The sequence below is a fragment of the Leucopleurus acutus genome, assembly GCF_964270905.1.
Source record: "Leucopleurus acutus genome assembly, chromosome: 4".
Taxonomy (NCBI): domain Eukaryota; kingdom Metazoa; phylum Chordata; class Mammalia; order Artiodactyla; family Delphinidae; genus Leucopleurus; species Leucopleurus acutus.
In genome coordinates, this window is record NC_139146.1 from 30,189,056 (window position 1) to 30,204,100 (window position 15,045).

The following is a 15,045-nucleotide window of genomic DNA, read 5'->3' on the forward strand; positions in this document are numbered from 1 at the left end:
TACTATCATCACTCTGAATTGTTTTTTGGGTAGATTGCTTATCTCCACGTAGTTGTTTTTCAGGGGTTTTATCTTTTCCTTTGTTTGGAACATACTCCTCTGCCATCTCATTTTGTCTCACTGTCTGTGTTTGAGGTCCCACAGGCTGTAGGATTGTAGTTCCTCTTGCTTCTGTGGGTGACGGTGGTCTAAGAGGCTTGTGCAGGCTTCCTGGTGGGAGGGACTGGTGTCACTGGTGGGTGGAGCTGGGTGTTGTCCCTCTGGTGGGCAGGGCCATGTCAAGCAGTGTGTTTAGAGGCGGCTGTGGGCTCAAGAAGACTTTAAGTAGCCTGTCTGCTGATTGGTGGGGCTGTGTTCCTTCCTTGTTGGCTGTATGGCCTGAGGCTTCCCAGCTCGGGGAAGGGTGGGGCCAGGTCTTGGCATCAAAATGGTGGTCTCCACGACAGCTCATTCCAACGAGTACTTCCAAATAACTCTGCCGCCAGTGTCCTTGTCCCCACAGTGAGCCATAAGTGCCCCCCGTCTCCCCAGGAGACCCTCCAAGATCAGCAGGTAGGTCTGGTCTTATGAAGTGACTGCTTTTTCCCCTGGGTCCCGATGCACCCAAGGCCTTGTGTGTGTCCTCCAAGAGAGGCCTTTCTGTTTTCCCCGTCCTGTTGATTTTCTGCAGTCAAGCCCCCCTGACCTTCAGAGCACAATGCTCTGGGGGTTCCTCCTCCTGATGCCACACCCCCAGACTGGGGAGCCTGACCCAGGGCTCAGAACTCTCGCTCATGTGGGAGAACCTCTGTGATATAATTATTTTCCAGTTTGTCGGTCACCCACCTGGCAGGTATGGGATTTGATTGTATGCTAAATGCACCCTCCTACCACCTTCTTGTGGTTTCTTTGTCTTTGGGAGTAGAATATCGTTTTTGGTAGGTTCCAGTCCTTTTCAATGGTTGTTCAGCAGTTAGTTGTGATTTTGGTGTTTTCATGAGGGGGTGAGCTCAGATCCTTCTGCTCTGCCACCTTGTCCTCACTCCTCTCAACCTACTCCATATCAACTTAATCTTAAATAAACAACCTTCTATGTAAGTTGTTCAGAAATAATTATCTCATAAAGATGAATTTAGAATTTAAAACACTGTAAAAAATTTCAGGAAACTAGTTCAATTTTCTGGGTTTTTTTGGGGGGGTTGTTTTGTTTTATGTTTTGCTGTGGATAAAGAATATTTTAATTTCAGCAAGGAATGCTTCTCATTTTTTCATCCGGTGATTTCCTGTGCACCCACTTTGTGCCAGGCATCTTCTAGGTGAGCAAGACAAAATTGCTGTCTCCATAGAAACTAATTATGTTAATTTGGTTAATAAATGTTAGAAAGAAAAATAAAACCAACCATGGATGTATGGAATGGATATAAAAGTGAAGGGGCACTATTCCAAATAGAGTGAATGAGAAAGGCCTCTCTGAGGAACTGATATTAGTAGGTTCCTTCAAAAGAAACAAAAAAGAAATACATGCCCCTTTTTCCACTTACACTGGGGAGCCAGTTTTACCAGCACTTATTTCATGGTGTTATTGTCTAGTATTTCACATACAGTAGATCTAGGTTCTTTATTACTCCATTTTAGCAGCTTCTCTCTTAGGACAGTTTTAAGCACTAGCCCTGTTTGAGATGACTACCACTTCCATCCTTGCTTCCATTTTCATTTTTGCCAGCTGATTTTCTCTGTACTGTTTTCCTCTTTATTCTCTTATAATAAGCATATTTTGTTTTGTTTTCTCTGACTTCATTTGCTTCTAATCATTCTCCCATTCAAAGGTAATTATCTTTTACAAAATGAGGTAATGTCTGTACATACTAATACATATGCACACAGGTACGTATCACGATCATTGTACACATCAGAATGTTCAGAAATGTTTTTATAGACTCAGAATCGAAGGAAAGTGCATGGGTTTATATAAAAAACAAAGGGAAGGGAAAATAGAAGTGCTATTGTTGTATAACATTGAGAGAAATAACTTTCTGGTTAAAAAAAAAGAAAAGCAGACACTTGAGAAGAAGAGATTAGACATCCACATGCCTTTAAAACTCTAGGCCTGTATCAGTTGTCTGAGGGTGGTAATCTTTGATCCTCATGGAAAAGAGATAAGTGCCAGAAATCTGGAGACTGGCAGGGGGAATGTATGGGGTATCCACAAAGTTGGAAACAGGATAAACAGTTTGTTGGTTAGATTTTCAAGTAATATGCCTGATGTGTGTTGCTTCAGTCTCCAGACACCTTTTAAGGTGATATGCTTCTAAATTTGAAGCAAAAAGTCCAGTTGTTAACCTCAAAAAAATATGTATAGTAAATACACTATTTTTTCTGTTTCCAGACTTTTTGAACACTCTTTGGCATATTTATTGTACTTTTTTCAGACTATAAATGTGACCCACTGCTTAGTATCTCTTGCTACATGAGTTTCTGAACATTTTAGACGGTTGATTGTTAAAACCCTTGACAAGAGAGAACTTCAAGGAGCTAGAATGGCTTCCCCAAGGATATAATGCTGATCCAGCCTTCCTCCCTTTCAGTGAAGAGATTTCTAGCATGGTAGGGTAGATCAGATGCCTAGTCTCTCATGATACTTCCATGCAAAGTGCAGGCTGGGTAGAACTTGATTTAGGTGAAATCACAACTGACTAAGTGGTCTGCCCAAAGGGTTGGGTTAATGACGTCATGGCTTCTTGTAGAGAGGGCTCATCTCTAGCAGGGTGTCGCAGGTCTCTGTCCTGGTTAAATCAGGGTCTCAAGTTTGTGACTATCTGGGTATAACAAGTAACACTGGGTGAATACCTCTACATTTAAAATCTGCTTAACGGTCCTGAATGATGAACTAAACCTAACAAGATAAGAGTTTTATAGTCTAGTGTTTTAGGCTCAAAAATTGAATGGCAGAAGTGCTGCGCCTCAGCAGTAGATGTTAAAAAGTTCATTTTAGAAAAAAACTTTTTTTCTACTGTAATTGTGCTGTATTTTATTTTATTTTTTAAAATTTATTTATTTATTGTTTGGCTGCATTGGGTCTTCATTGCTGTGCATGGGCTTTCTCTAGTTATGGCAAGCGGGGACTGCTCTTTGCTACGGTGCGCGGGCTTCTCATTGCGGTGGCTTCTTGTTGCGGAGCATGGGCTCTAGGTGCTTGGGCTTCAGTAGTTGTGCCCTGCGGGCTCAGTAGTTGTGGCTCACAGGCCCTAGAGTGCAGGCTCAGTAGTTGTGGCACACGGGCTTCGTTGCTCTGCGGCATGTGGGATCTTCCCGGACCAGGCCTCAAACCCGTGTCCCCTGCATTGGCAGTCAGATTCTTAGCCACTGTGCCACCAGAGAAGTCTGTGCTGTATTTTAGCATGGAGACATAGCTGAAACATATGCTGTCTTACGTTATATTAGTACAAGTAGTTTATCCAGCTCAAAATAGGCCCATCATTCCTAATGGTGTTCAGTTTGGGGTGCCACATTCTGGATGTGACAGACTAGAAATGATCAGTCCTTGGAGGCTGATGAACGCTCACCAAACTCAAAAGAGACTGAAGGGTAAACAGCAGTACCAGTTTATTTATAATGAGTATTATAACTGCCGTGAATATTAGGCTTCCAAGTCTTCTGCTCATTCATTCATTGATTTATCAACAAATATTTATTGAGAACCTAACTATATGCCAGACATTGTTCTATGCGTTGGGGGTACAAAATAGACAAAAATTCCTGCCCTCAAAGGGTTTATATTTTAATATGGGGTGACAGATAATAAACAGAATAGGTTAGTGACATGTTAGAAGGCCATATGTGCTGCAAATGGTATGGTCGGAAAAGGCCTTGAACATGAAGAAGTATGTAGATGTCAGGAGGACGAGTATCCACATAGAAAAATAGCAGCTTCAGTGGCACTAAGGCAGGAGCAGAGCTGGAGTGTCTGTGGCCCAGCAAAGAGGTCAGATGTGATGGAATGGAGTGAGGAAGGAAGGCAGAGGAGAGAGAACAGTAAGGAGCTGAGGTCAGAGATGCCATTATATAGGGCTTATAGGCACTGAAAGCACTTTTGGCCTTTTTTTTTTTTTTTTTTCCGGCTGTGCAGCATGGCATATAGGATCTTAGTTCCCCAACCAGGGTTCGAACCCACGCACCCCTCAGTGGAAGTGCAGAGTCTTAACCACTGGACCACCAGGGAAGTCCCAGCTTTTATTCTGAATAAAATGAGAAGCCATTGGAGGGGTTTTGGCAGAGCAAAGACTTAATCTAACATATATTTTAATAGGATCACTCAGGTTCAGTGTTGAGATTGGACCATAGCTGGAGGTGGTGTTGGGTGGGGAAACCAAAGAGACTAGTTAGGTTATGGCAGTAATCCATGGTGACTTGGAGCAGGATGGTAGCAGTGGAGGTAGTGAGAAGTGGTTAGATTCTGAATATTTTGAAGGTAGAGTCAACAGGATATGCTGTTGAATTGGATGTGGGATATAAGAAAATGAGAGAGTTAAAGATGGCCGAGATTTTTTCCCCTGAGCACCTGGAAGGATGGATATCTATTACCTGAGAAGAGGGAACTGTGGATGGAGCAGGTTTGGGGGTGAATGGCAGGAGGTACACCTTTTGAGGTGCCCATTAGGTATCTAAGTATTGATAGTTAGAATATCCTCTCTGTAGGCCCTTTAAAGTGGAATGCCAAATCATAAAGAGTTTTCTTAAGAGTGAAGGACTAAAAGCAGGAGTTGAAGGATCACAGTGACTCATCTGAGATAGCCTGAGGCATCTACCGTCATCTTCCAAGAACCCAGGAACAGCCCTCCTCTTGGACAGTGCTAGAGAAACTTCTGTCATTGGCCTCCTCTTTTCTAGATCCATCATAACGATTCCCTTTTGTACACATTGTTCTTCAGACTGGGTGGAACTTTATATCTCCATGAAGTTATGCTCTCTTTTTTTTTTTTTTTTTTTTTTTTGCAGTACGCGGGCCTCTCACTGTTGTGGCGTCTCCCGATGCGGAGCACAGGCTCCGGATGCGCAGGCTCAGCGGCCATGGCTCACAGGCCCAGCCGCTCCGCGGCATGTGGGATCTTCCCAGACGGGGGCACGAACCTGTGTCCCCTGCATTGGCAGGCGGACTCTCAACCACTGCGCCACCAGGGAAGCCCTGAAGTTATGCTCTCTTGAGGCTCTACTTGGTCACCTCAGTTGAGCATGTGAGTCTTAGCAGCTCACTTAAACCATTTTTAGTTCATTACTTTGAGTGGATTACTTATTTTGATGGCTGATTACTGGAAGGGTTGCTTTTTTTCTTCCTCACTTTACTTTTGGAGGGCAAACTTCAAGTCTCCTAGTAATAAATGTTAATTGAATGAAAGTTGGTGGAATACTTTGTGTGTCTCCTAAGTATCCAGATGTGGGGTGGTATTTGGAATAACTGGGGATATTTTATTTGTGGAAGGTAAATGGTAGCCCCAGGTGTTTGAAAGGATTATCGTGTAAAATAGGGAATTGCGTGGCTTTGTGTTCCCCAGAGGGCAGAGGATTGCTTACAGATAGAATTTACACGAAAAAGAGAAGAAAGAACTCAACTGTTAATGCCAGTCCACAATGGAGTAGGCTGTTTCTTGACACTATAGGATTGTGGGAAACATTCAAAGACTCTTTGGTATATTGAAGTGATTTCTGTATTACATGAGGAGAGATATTTCTGAAGTATCTTCCAACATTTAAGATTGCTTTGATAATGTCATCTTTCTCCTTGTTACTGAACTACTGGTGCTATTAAGGAGAGTGTAACTGGAGTAATAGTTTCCCAAGCTATCTTTGCTTCTTGCCTTTTTCCTTGGATGACAGAGGAGTATATTTGTGAAATGGTTGGTTGGAGTCTGGGCTAGAATGGTCCTGTAATGTCTTGTAATGATATTAAAGTAATTAAATGATCAGGTGACCTTGTCTTCCGTAGCTTTAGGCTCTAGTTAATGGTTATTGAGGTTTGTGTACAATGGAGCGTTGGCTGAGGATGGGAAGATACAGTTCTTGCCTGTAGGTTTTAACCTAAAAATATTAGCATTAGAATGTACAGGAAAATAGGGTGGATTTTATGTTTCATATATATGGACCCAGTCTGGCATGTAACCTCTGAAATTGACAGTAGTCCAGAATAAGGATTTACATGTTCATATGGTGTAGGCTTGCAAATATAATTACATTTTATGAACCAGCGTAATATTTTATGAACTGCTATCTATGCGTACATGTCCACATTTGTACGTATTTTGCTTCAGGAGATGTAAAAATAATTCGGTAGACAAATTAGCATTTTTAATGCTCATCCGAATAAACACCTACTCACTTATGTTAGCATCCAAATAGTAAATGTTTCCAGGGCTAGTCTAGCATATTGTAGACCTTTTTGTGTATGTATTCTCTAGCATATTTGGAAATTAATTATGATACCATTTATATTTTATAGGATCTAAGCCTTTTCCACGTTATGGATATAAAGCCTCCCCGCCGAATGGATGTGGCTCCCCACTGTTTGGTGTTCATGTAAATATTATTTTTTATTTGATAAGTTTTTATGATTGGTAGGCTATGTAATACTCTTGATAAACCATCAGTATGTTTTCAGGCTCAGAAGTAATTTTGTTTTTTGTAATAGTGATCAGGTTTGTTATATTCTTTTATAGCTAAAACACATGTAATAAGTCCTAATGAAACTAAATGGAGTAAAAGTCATGTTTTATTTTTTAATCTTGTAGATGTTAATACCATTTAAATGATATTTCCTCATGTCACAGATATGATTGAAAAGTTTAGAGTATAGAAGTCACACTACTTAGGATGAAAAAGGACAGGAAAGCATAATATTTTCTATATTAAAACTAGGCTAAGTGGGATAGCTGTGTGTTTGTTGTAAGGGAGGCTGAATCTGAGCCAGTATTATGGGAGAAAAATGTTCTATGAAAGTGATTCCTGGACACAAGGGTTTTGCATATAAAGTTATTTAAAATAGTTAAAGATGATTACAGATTCGAAGGAATAATGTCTTTAGGGAATGGATGAACACTTAAAGATTAAACCATAAAAACCAAAAACAAAGTTTGAGTTGTAGGAGCTTAGGAGTTGTTGGTGACATTTCATAGAAAGTACATTTTATTGAAGGAGGAGGTGCAAAATACTTCGGAATATCCAAAAATCATACTTGCATAGCCCCTGCAAAAGTCTTCTAAAGCTCTTAGCTTTATCTTTCTATTCTTTTTTTTTTTTTTTTTTTTTGCGGTACACGGGCCTCTCACTGTTGTGGCCTCTCCCATTGTGGAGCACAGGCTCCGGACGCGCAGGCCCAGCGGCCATGGCTCACAGGCCCAGCAGCTCCGTGGCATGTGGGATCCTCCTGGACCGGGGCACGAACCCGTGTCCCCTGCATCGGCAGGCAGACTCCCAACCACTGCGCCACCAGGGAAGTCCTCTATTCTTAAAATTATGTTTTGTGTTTTGGACAATTGGAAGTTGCGTTTGCTACCGGCAAATGACTGCGAATTCTCTAACATTGCAAAATAGGGAGCTTTGAGGCATGGCTGAGAGGGAGAGGAAGGAGTAACATGGGTGGGTGCAAGTGAGGGTAATGGAGAGATATCTAACCTGGAAAGCATTTGGAGGCAGAAACGAATTTTGGAAATTATCTATATAGCAGTGTTGTCTTTGATTTGTAAGTTTCTTTGATGAGCTACTTCAGAGAAGGTTTGAATTTCATCAGCAGTCATCCATCCAAATGTCTCTTTCAGCTTAACATTGGCATCCCTTCCTTGACAAAGTGCTGCAACCAACACGACAGGTGCTATGAGACCTGCGGCAAAAGCAAAAACGACTGTGATGAGGAGTTTCAATATTGCCTCTCCAAGATTTGCCGAGATGTGCAGAAAACACTAGGGCTAGCTCAGCATGTGCAGGGTAAGGCTGATTCGGTGGGATGGGGATAAGTGCAGTCTGCAAAGTTTTATTAGATGCTTTTGTGTTAGTACAAGATATACCGATAGAAATCTTTCACTATGTATTATCTTATCTGTGGTGAAACAGCCCCTTCAATTTTCTGAGATGAGAAGTCAGTGATTTTGTCATCTAAAATGGTTTACAATCACAGAAGCAAGAAGTGTTAGGAAACCTTGGGAGGAGGGTGTGTGAGCTAGAGAAGAATTCATCCAAAATCTTGTACCTTGTAGTATAGTTCTAATTACCCAGAGCCTGAAGTTTGAAATTCTGGATCCAGTGAAGTTCGGAGTATAGCACATTGGATTTGAAGTAGGAAGTTCTGGAAGATTTGAGTCTTAACTCTGTCTCTTCATATGTATCTGTGTCAGGAGGGTCCTCAAAACCACCACCACCACCACCACCACCACCACCCGCCCAGGTTCAGTGATTTGCCAAGAGAACTCACAGGGCTCAGCATGTAGTCATACTCACAGTGATGATTATTGCAGTGAAGGGATACAAAGCACAGTCAGCAAAGGTAATAGGCATTTCAGTGTCCTCATTTATAAAATGAGAACGGTAATACCCATCTTGTAGAGTTGCCGTAAGGGTAAAATGAAATATTTGTAGAAATACACATTACTGTACAAATACTAGTAGTTAACAAGATTTCTTTACTGTCAAGCCAAAGAACGTACCATACACTGAAATCAGAAGAGGAGGGGCAGTAAGAAGGGTCAAGAAAGGAAACTACCATTTTTAAGCACTTTCCATAAGATACTGTGCTAGATACTTGAGACATGTTTTCATTGATGTTCACAGAAACCCAAAGTACTAGTTGGCATTATGCCCCTTTTTAAAGGAAGGAAACTGAGGTTCAGAAAGAAGTAACTTGTCCCAAGTTTCATACTTCAGACTTTAAAACTTGTGTTCTGTCTATTCCAGTATTCCCCAAATAGTCTCATATTATAGGTGTTATTCTGAAATTCTAGTAATAACTAGGAAGTAATAACAAGGAGGAAATCTCTGCTCCAGGTGAAGCTTGAACTCAAAACCTCTGAATCCCTTTGAACGCTTTTGGCTAAGGTAAACTAGTTGTCCAGGTGAAGCACAGATGGATGTGTTTCCTGTTTTCTGACCTAAGGATATGCTAATGTTAGCAATTTCCTTGCAGTCTCCTATTTAGTAATCATAACCTTTACACTTCTGTGGTTGGTTGTATTCCTTAATGGCACAGCCTTTTGGAAAACTTTGAAAATGCCAAGATTTTGTAATGAAAAGTTTCTTTCTTAACATGAATATTGGAAATTAGAAGTATTTGGATAACTAAAAGCCACTCTGTGCCGTATCTCTGTAAGTATAGTATATTAAGATAATCTTACTTGAGTGTTCCAGGTTTCTTAGAATAAGAAAAGTTAAATCTATTATCTTTTTTATCGTCTTTCAAAAATATTAAGAAACCCCACCAGAGGAAAAACACCTTGGAATCCTGTTTCTCCCCTCCCAAGCCAAATTTGGATATTGGTCAAAGAAAGAGACTGGAGTCCATTTAATACTTTAAGCATCTTAAATTATGTGTGATCGTTAAAAGCTGTTGACTATAATTAAATGTTTTGAGGTTTCTCTATTTTTTAACCTTCATTTTTTCTGCACCTAGAAGTCCTTCCTTAAAGTGCAAACTTAAGAGAGTTATCAGGCATCTCTATTAGTGATATTTTTCATATAAAAGGAAAATTAACAGTGATGAACTGCTCAGTGCTATTGAGGGAGACTCACTGTCTAGTACAGAAAGTTGGTTTGAATAGTTGCATGCAAAGAAAAAGTAGTTACAGGTAGAGAGGCTGAAAGGGAAAGTCTTTGTATATATGTTACTAGTTTGCGAGGGTTGGGAAGACTTTCACCTAAAATAGGTGTAAGTGCCCACTAAGGCTGTGCCTGACATTGTGCTGAAACATGTAATATACGTGAAGAGAGAGTGATGCTTTGCAGTTGCCTAACAGTAACGGCACTTTCTTACTTTGCAGCATGTGAATCCACCGTGGAGCTCTTGTTTGACAGTGTTATACATTTAGGCTGTAAGCCGTACCTGGACAGCCAACGAGCTGCATGTACGTGTCGCTACGAAGAAAAAACTGATCTTTAAAGAAGATGCTGACAGGTGGTGACAGCAGATGAGGACAGAAGAGCATAACCTTTGACGAAGAGCTAATGTTTTCACAGCATAAAGCTGCCTTATTTTTGTGAAAGGATTATTTTAAGACCTTATTTTGACATTAAAACTTCAAACTAAAGAAACAAATGCAGGTTATCTTCCTGGATGTTGCTGCCTTAGTGTGCCATATTGTCTTGACAATCACAGGAAGAGGTGCATGTTAAGGGAGACTTTTTTAAAAGAAAGAGTCTAGCTCAGTTTTCACAACTATATTTATCAAAAAATAAGGTCAAATGTAAAATTCATTATAAGGTATGTTCAACGGTATCTTATTTGGAAATATGGGGAAATCTTCACTTAAAAGTATGTTTGTTAGGGCTTCCCTGGTGGCGCAGTGGTTGAGAGTCTGCCTGCTGATGCAGGGGACATGGGTTCGTGCCCCGGTCTGGGAGGATCCCACATGCCGCGGAGCGGCTGGGCCCGTGAGCCATGGCCGCTGAGCCTGCGCGTCCGGAGCCTGTGCTCCGCAACGGGAGAGGCCACAACAGTGAGAGGCCCGCGTACCGCAAAAAAAAAAAAAAAAAAAAAAAAAGTATGTTTGTTTACTGTAAAATTTAAAATATACATTTATGCCGAGAAAGATCTGACTTTATTTTTGCTCTTTTAATTAACACATACAGTTTTTTCCATTGCTCATTGAGCATATGAATAAGCCACACTTCTGTGAATGACAGGACTAGTTAAGGACATGTCTGTTTCTCTTGTAAAATTGGAACCATCCCCTGGGACCTCTTAGGAAACAAAACTAGGATATCTAGGTATTAATATATGCCTAGAAGGTGACTTGAACAAAATTCAGAAGCATAGCCATCCCATTTTATGAACCACTCATGACAAATTTCATTTCATTTTGCTATAAACTTTGCCTAAATTGGAGAAGAGATGGATTTAATGAGACAAACGAAAAGTTGTTTAATATACACATCAGAGCATTATATGCGTTACATGCTTTGGTGTTTACTCCCTAGGACTTAACTCTTGGTAGATTCTGGGATATTTTTAAAAGACTGTAAACCTTTTACTAATATTGGCCTTCATAAAAATTGTTCTTGATATTGTTGGGTTTTTTAAGTCTTTAACTGTGGAGTCAAAAGGGATGGAAAAACAGGATCCAAAGAACTATCTTTTATAGAAAATTATTAACAGATGTTTAAGAGCAAAGCCCAGAACTTCAACTGCCTCTGAAAATGTCTGTGAGGATTGAAAGCTTTTCAACCCCTTGGAAAGCTCAGCTGTGTTCCCCTACCATTCTTTGCTTACCACTGGCTGTCGACTTTCCCTAGCCCAAGATCCCAAGCCATGTATATTTTTGGCATAACCTCTGGCCAAAGTTATTAAGATGAACTGCTTGAAAAGTCAGAGAAAGACAGCACCAGCAGAAGTGGTCCTTTCTAAATCAGTACGGGCAGAATTGGGATGAATGAGAAATCTGTTCTGGAAAAAGGGCCACATGCCTAACTTTGAATATACGTTATTGCTGAGAACCTGATGGCTTTCCAAACTGCGGTGGTGGCAGCTATTCTGCTGATAGACAAGGCAAGTGTATCCCTCAGGGCTAAGTAAGCAAACTGGGCTCCAGGTAACTTTAAACCTGTAATAAATTCATGGATTTTCTTGGCAGCATTGGCTTTCTCAAGAGGACAAAGTCAGAATGTCTTTGTAAAATATTTAATCCATGGTCATAAATTATGTACAAAAATCAGTAGAAGCAGTTTTTATGTTCAAATTTAAAAAACTTATCTAGGAATAATTTTAGATTTACAGAAGAGTTGCAGGGATAGTATAGAGGCTTCTTGTTATGCTCCTTACCCCTAATGTTAACATTTTACGTAAACACGAAACATTTGCTAAGAAACCAACATTGGTAATTACTATTAACGAAACTCTAGACTTTATTTGGATTACACTAGTTTTTCCACTAATGTCGTTTTTCTTTTCTAGGATCCACTTTAGGATACACCATGTCTAATTAGCCTCTAGTCTGTGACGGTCCCTTGTCTTTCCTTGTTTTTCATAACCTTGACAGTTTTGAGGAGTACTGGTCAGGTGTCTTGTAGAATGTCCCTCAGTTTGGGTTAGTCTTAACGTTTTCCTCATGTTTGGATTAGGGTTATGGATTTTTAGGAAGAAAACCAAGAGGTGAGTGGTTCTTCTTATCAAATCATATCGGTAGTTGACTGCTATCAACTTGATGTTGTGTAAACTCTAGACATTTGGTTAAGGTAGTGTCTGTTAGTTTCCTCCACTGTAAAGCTACTGTTTTTCCCATTCCATGCTTTTGTTCTTTGGAAACCAGTCACCAAGTCCAGTCTGTGGGAGGCGAGGGGTGGGCAAGATTATATTCCGCCTCCTGGGAGGGCGGTGTATCTATTGTAGTACTTGAAATTCTTGTCACCATCTGCCCCTCCCCACACCTGTTTATTATTCAGTTATTTGTGTCGGTATGGATTCGTGCCTACTTCTTTTGTACCGTGGGTAATATTTACAGATTGTTCCAGCTTGGCCTTTGGGAGTTACGTCAGGTTGACTCTGTGTGTCTCTGACCTGCACCATCCTTTTGACTTCTGAGCATCTCCATCCTTTCTGGTAAGAAAGTAGGAAAGTTGCTTCAGGCTCGTCTTATATATTCCCAGCCCCAGCCCTAGAATCAGCCTCTTTTCAAAGGTTCCTTTTATTGAAGAATGGTATACAGTGGAACTTAGAAACCAAGATCTGGACACTGGATAGCTTGTTTCTACTGGGATATCACTGCTTCTGGACCCTCCCAGCAAACAGAGCTAGAAAATATGTGTATGTTAACCCATGTACATGTACATATCTGTAATTATGTGTATATATATTAAGCTGAAGATAAGTTTGTACTGTCTTCACTTGAATTCTGTACTACAGGGCATATATTTAAGCTTTAAGGATGGTATTTTCCTTATCCACAGAATAAATTAAAAAACAAAATCACCCCCCAAAAACTAGCTTTTAGCAGCTGTTTTGCAAGACATATATTGATATTTTAAAATAATAAAACTATATTGCCTTCAAATAATGCCTGTCTTTTTAAAGTCTTTTGACACACCTTTTCCAGGGACAGATATAGCTGTATGCATTTCATAGGTGGACAAACTGAGGCACAAAGAAGTTGTAAGGAAGACAGAATTGAAATATGAGGGCAAACACATTTTTTGAGCAGGATTTCCTTCAGTGAACCCCTAGACTAGTCGACTAGTAGTACTAATTAAAAAGTTGTTTTGTTAGCTTATAACTACTTCCCCCTAAAATGAAAAAGTGATATTTCTGTCAGTACTTATAGAAGTACAAGGTTGGCAGGAGGTCAAAATGGTCATTATTTTATCCTGGTACAAAACAGGAATAACATCTAACAAAATGAAGACAATGGAGTCCTTCTGTAAAAACAACTCTTTTTAGTACACTGACTTTAGTAACTTTGGGGAGTAGACTGAAACCTATTAGGTAAGGATCCTTCCACGTAGGTTACATTGCATTGGTCAAAATTCAGATAACTCCCTGCAGTATATTCAAGTCTTGTATAACACCTGGCTCTAATGATTGAAATAGCCCCTTTAGTTTACTGTTTTTTTCACAGAATTGTGTACAACCAGTATATGAAAAATAGCTAAATTAATAGTTATCAATAGGGCTTCCCTGGTGGCGCAGTGGTTGAGAGTCCGCCTGCCAATGCAGGGGACATGGGTTCATGCCCCGGTCCGGGAAGATCCCACATGCCGCGGAGTGGCTGGGGCCGTGAGCCATGGCCGCTGAGCCTGCGCGTCCAGAGCCTGTGCTCTGCAACGGGAGAGGTCACAACAGTGAGAGGCCCACGTACCGCAAAAAAAAAAAAAAAAAAAAAAAAACAATAAAAATAAAACCAGATCAGCAGTGTCATATTTGTGTACAGGTGACCGTGATGTTATGCTTTTTCTTGTCTCGGGCTTATTAGGTTTCCAAAACATCCTTCAGAGTCTCCTTGCTGCCTACTTTACAAATATGTCTTTGTTGGCTCTCAAGTTTTCTTAAGTGTAGTAATCAGAATTGTAGAAATTTGGTATTCCTATGATTCATATAGGAAAAAAACAAGGTTTAGTGGGGTAAACACTGAAAAAAGAAAAAAGGCCAAAATTTAAGTTTTAGAATTATCTCTGAATTTAACTTTATTCCATATATTTCATTCCTTGGATAGGTAACAGTGGCTAAGAGCTTCAGTTTCAGAAAATCCATAAAAGTGACTTCTAAAAGTCACTAAAAATTAAAGTCACTAAAAGTCAATATAATGGCAAGAATCAAGCCATCCTGTTAACTTTTGGTCTTTAGTATATCTTAATTATTTTAATAATATGGAAATGCTTTGGGTTCTTTTCTTCTTTGAGAAGGAAGAGATTCCTTGGTAGGATTCTAATTAGTCTATGTCTCAAACGTGAGCCTGCAGCAGAATCACTGGAGGGCTTGTTAAAATGAGCTGCTGGACCCCACCGCCAGCTTCTCACCCAGTAGGTCTGATTGTGTAGGTCCCAAGAGTTTGCATTTCTAGTATGTTCCCAGATGATGTTGATCCTGCTGGTTCAGAGACTACGGTTTGAGAACTGGTGTAGGTAATCTTCAGTAGCTAAAAATAACATGTACTGAAAGCTTATTGTGGGCTGGGTACTGTTCTGGGACTTTGGCAGTTACTATCTCAGCTATTGAGTAAATTTGATCCCCATTTTACAGAGAAGAATTTGAAGCTGGGGGAGGTTAAACTGCCTTAAGTACTTGTGCATGGTCTCACAGCCAATAAAATGGTGGAGTCAGGATTAGAACCTAGGCAGCCCATTTCCCAATCCCAGGCACTTACCCTTTTTACTGGGGGGATAGCT

General features: G+C 40.3%; 1 protein-coding gene across 2 annotated transcripts in view; it reads left to right on the forward strand.

Moving 5' to 3' along the window:
• PLA2G12A (phospholipase A2 group XIIA) overlaps positions 1-15,045 on the forward strand; it is a 117,207-nt gene that overhangs the window by 11,077 nt on the left and 91,085 nt on the right. Inside the window, exons 2-4 of one of the 2 annotated variants that reach the window (XR_014326188.1) lie at positions 6,470-6,546; positions 7,785-7,950; positions 9,993-10,716. Coding sequence is in view for 1 of the 2 variants with exons in the window: in XM_082838816.1 (XP_082694942.1) it covers positions 6,470-6,546; positions 7,785-7,950; positions 9,993-10,111 (362 nt within the window). In the remaining variant the exon portion in view is untranslated. Of the gene's footprint in view, positions 1-6,469; positions 6,547-7,784; positions 7,951-9,992; positions 11,707-15,045 lie in introns of those variants that run through there. The other variant, XM_082838816.1, reaches the window with a different exon arrangement.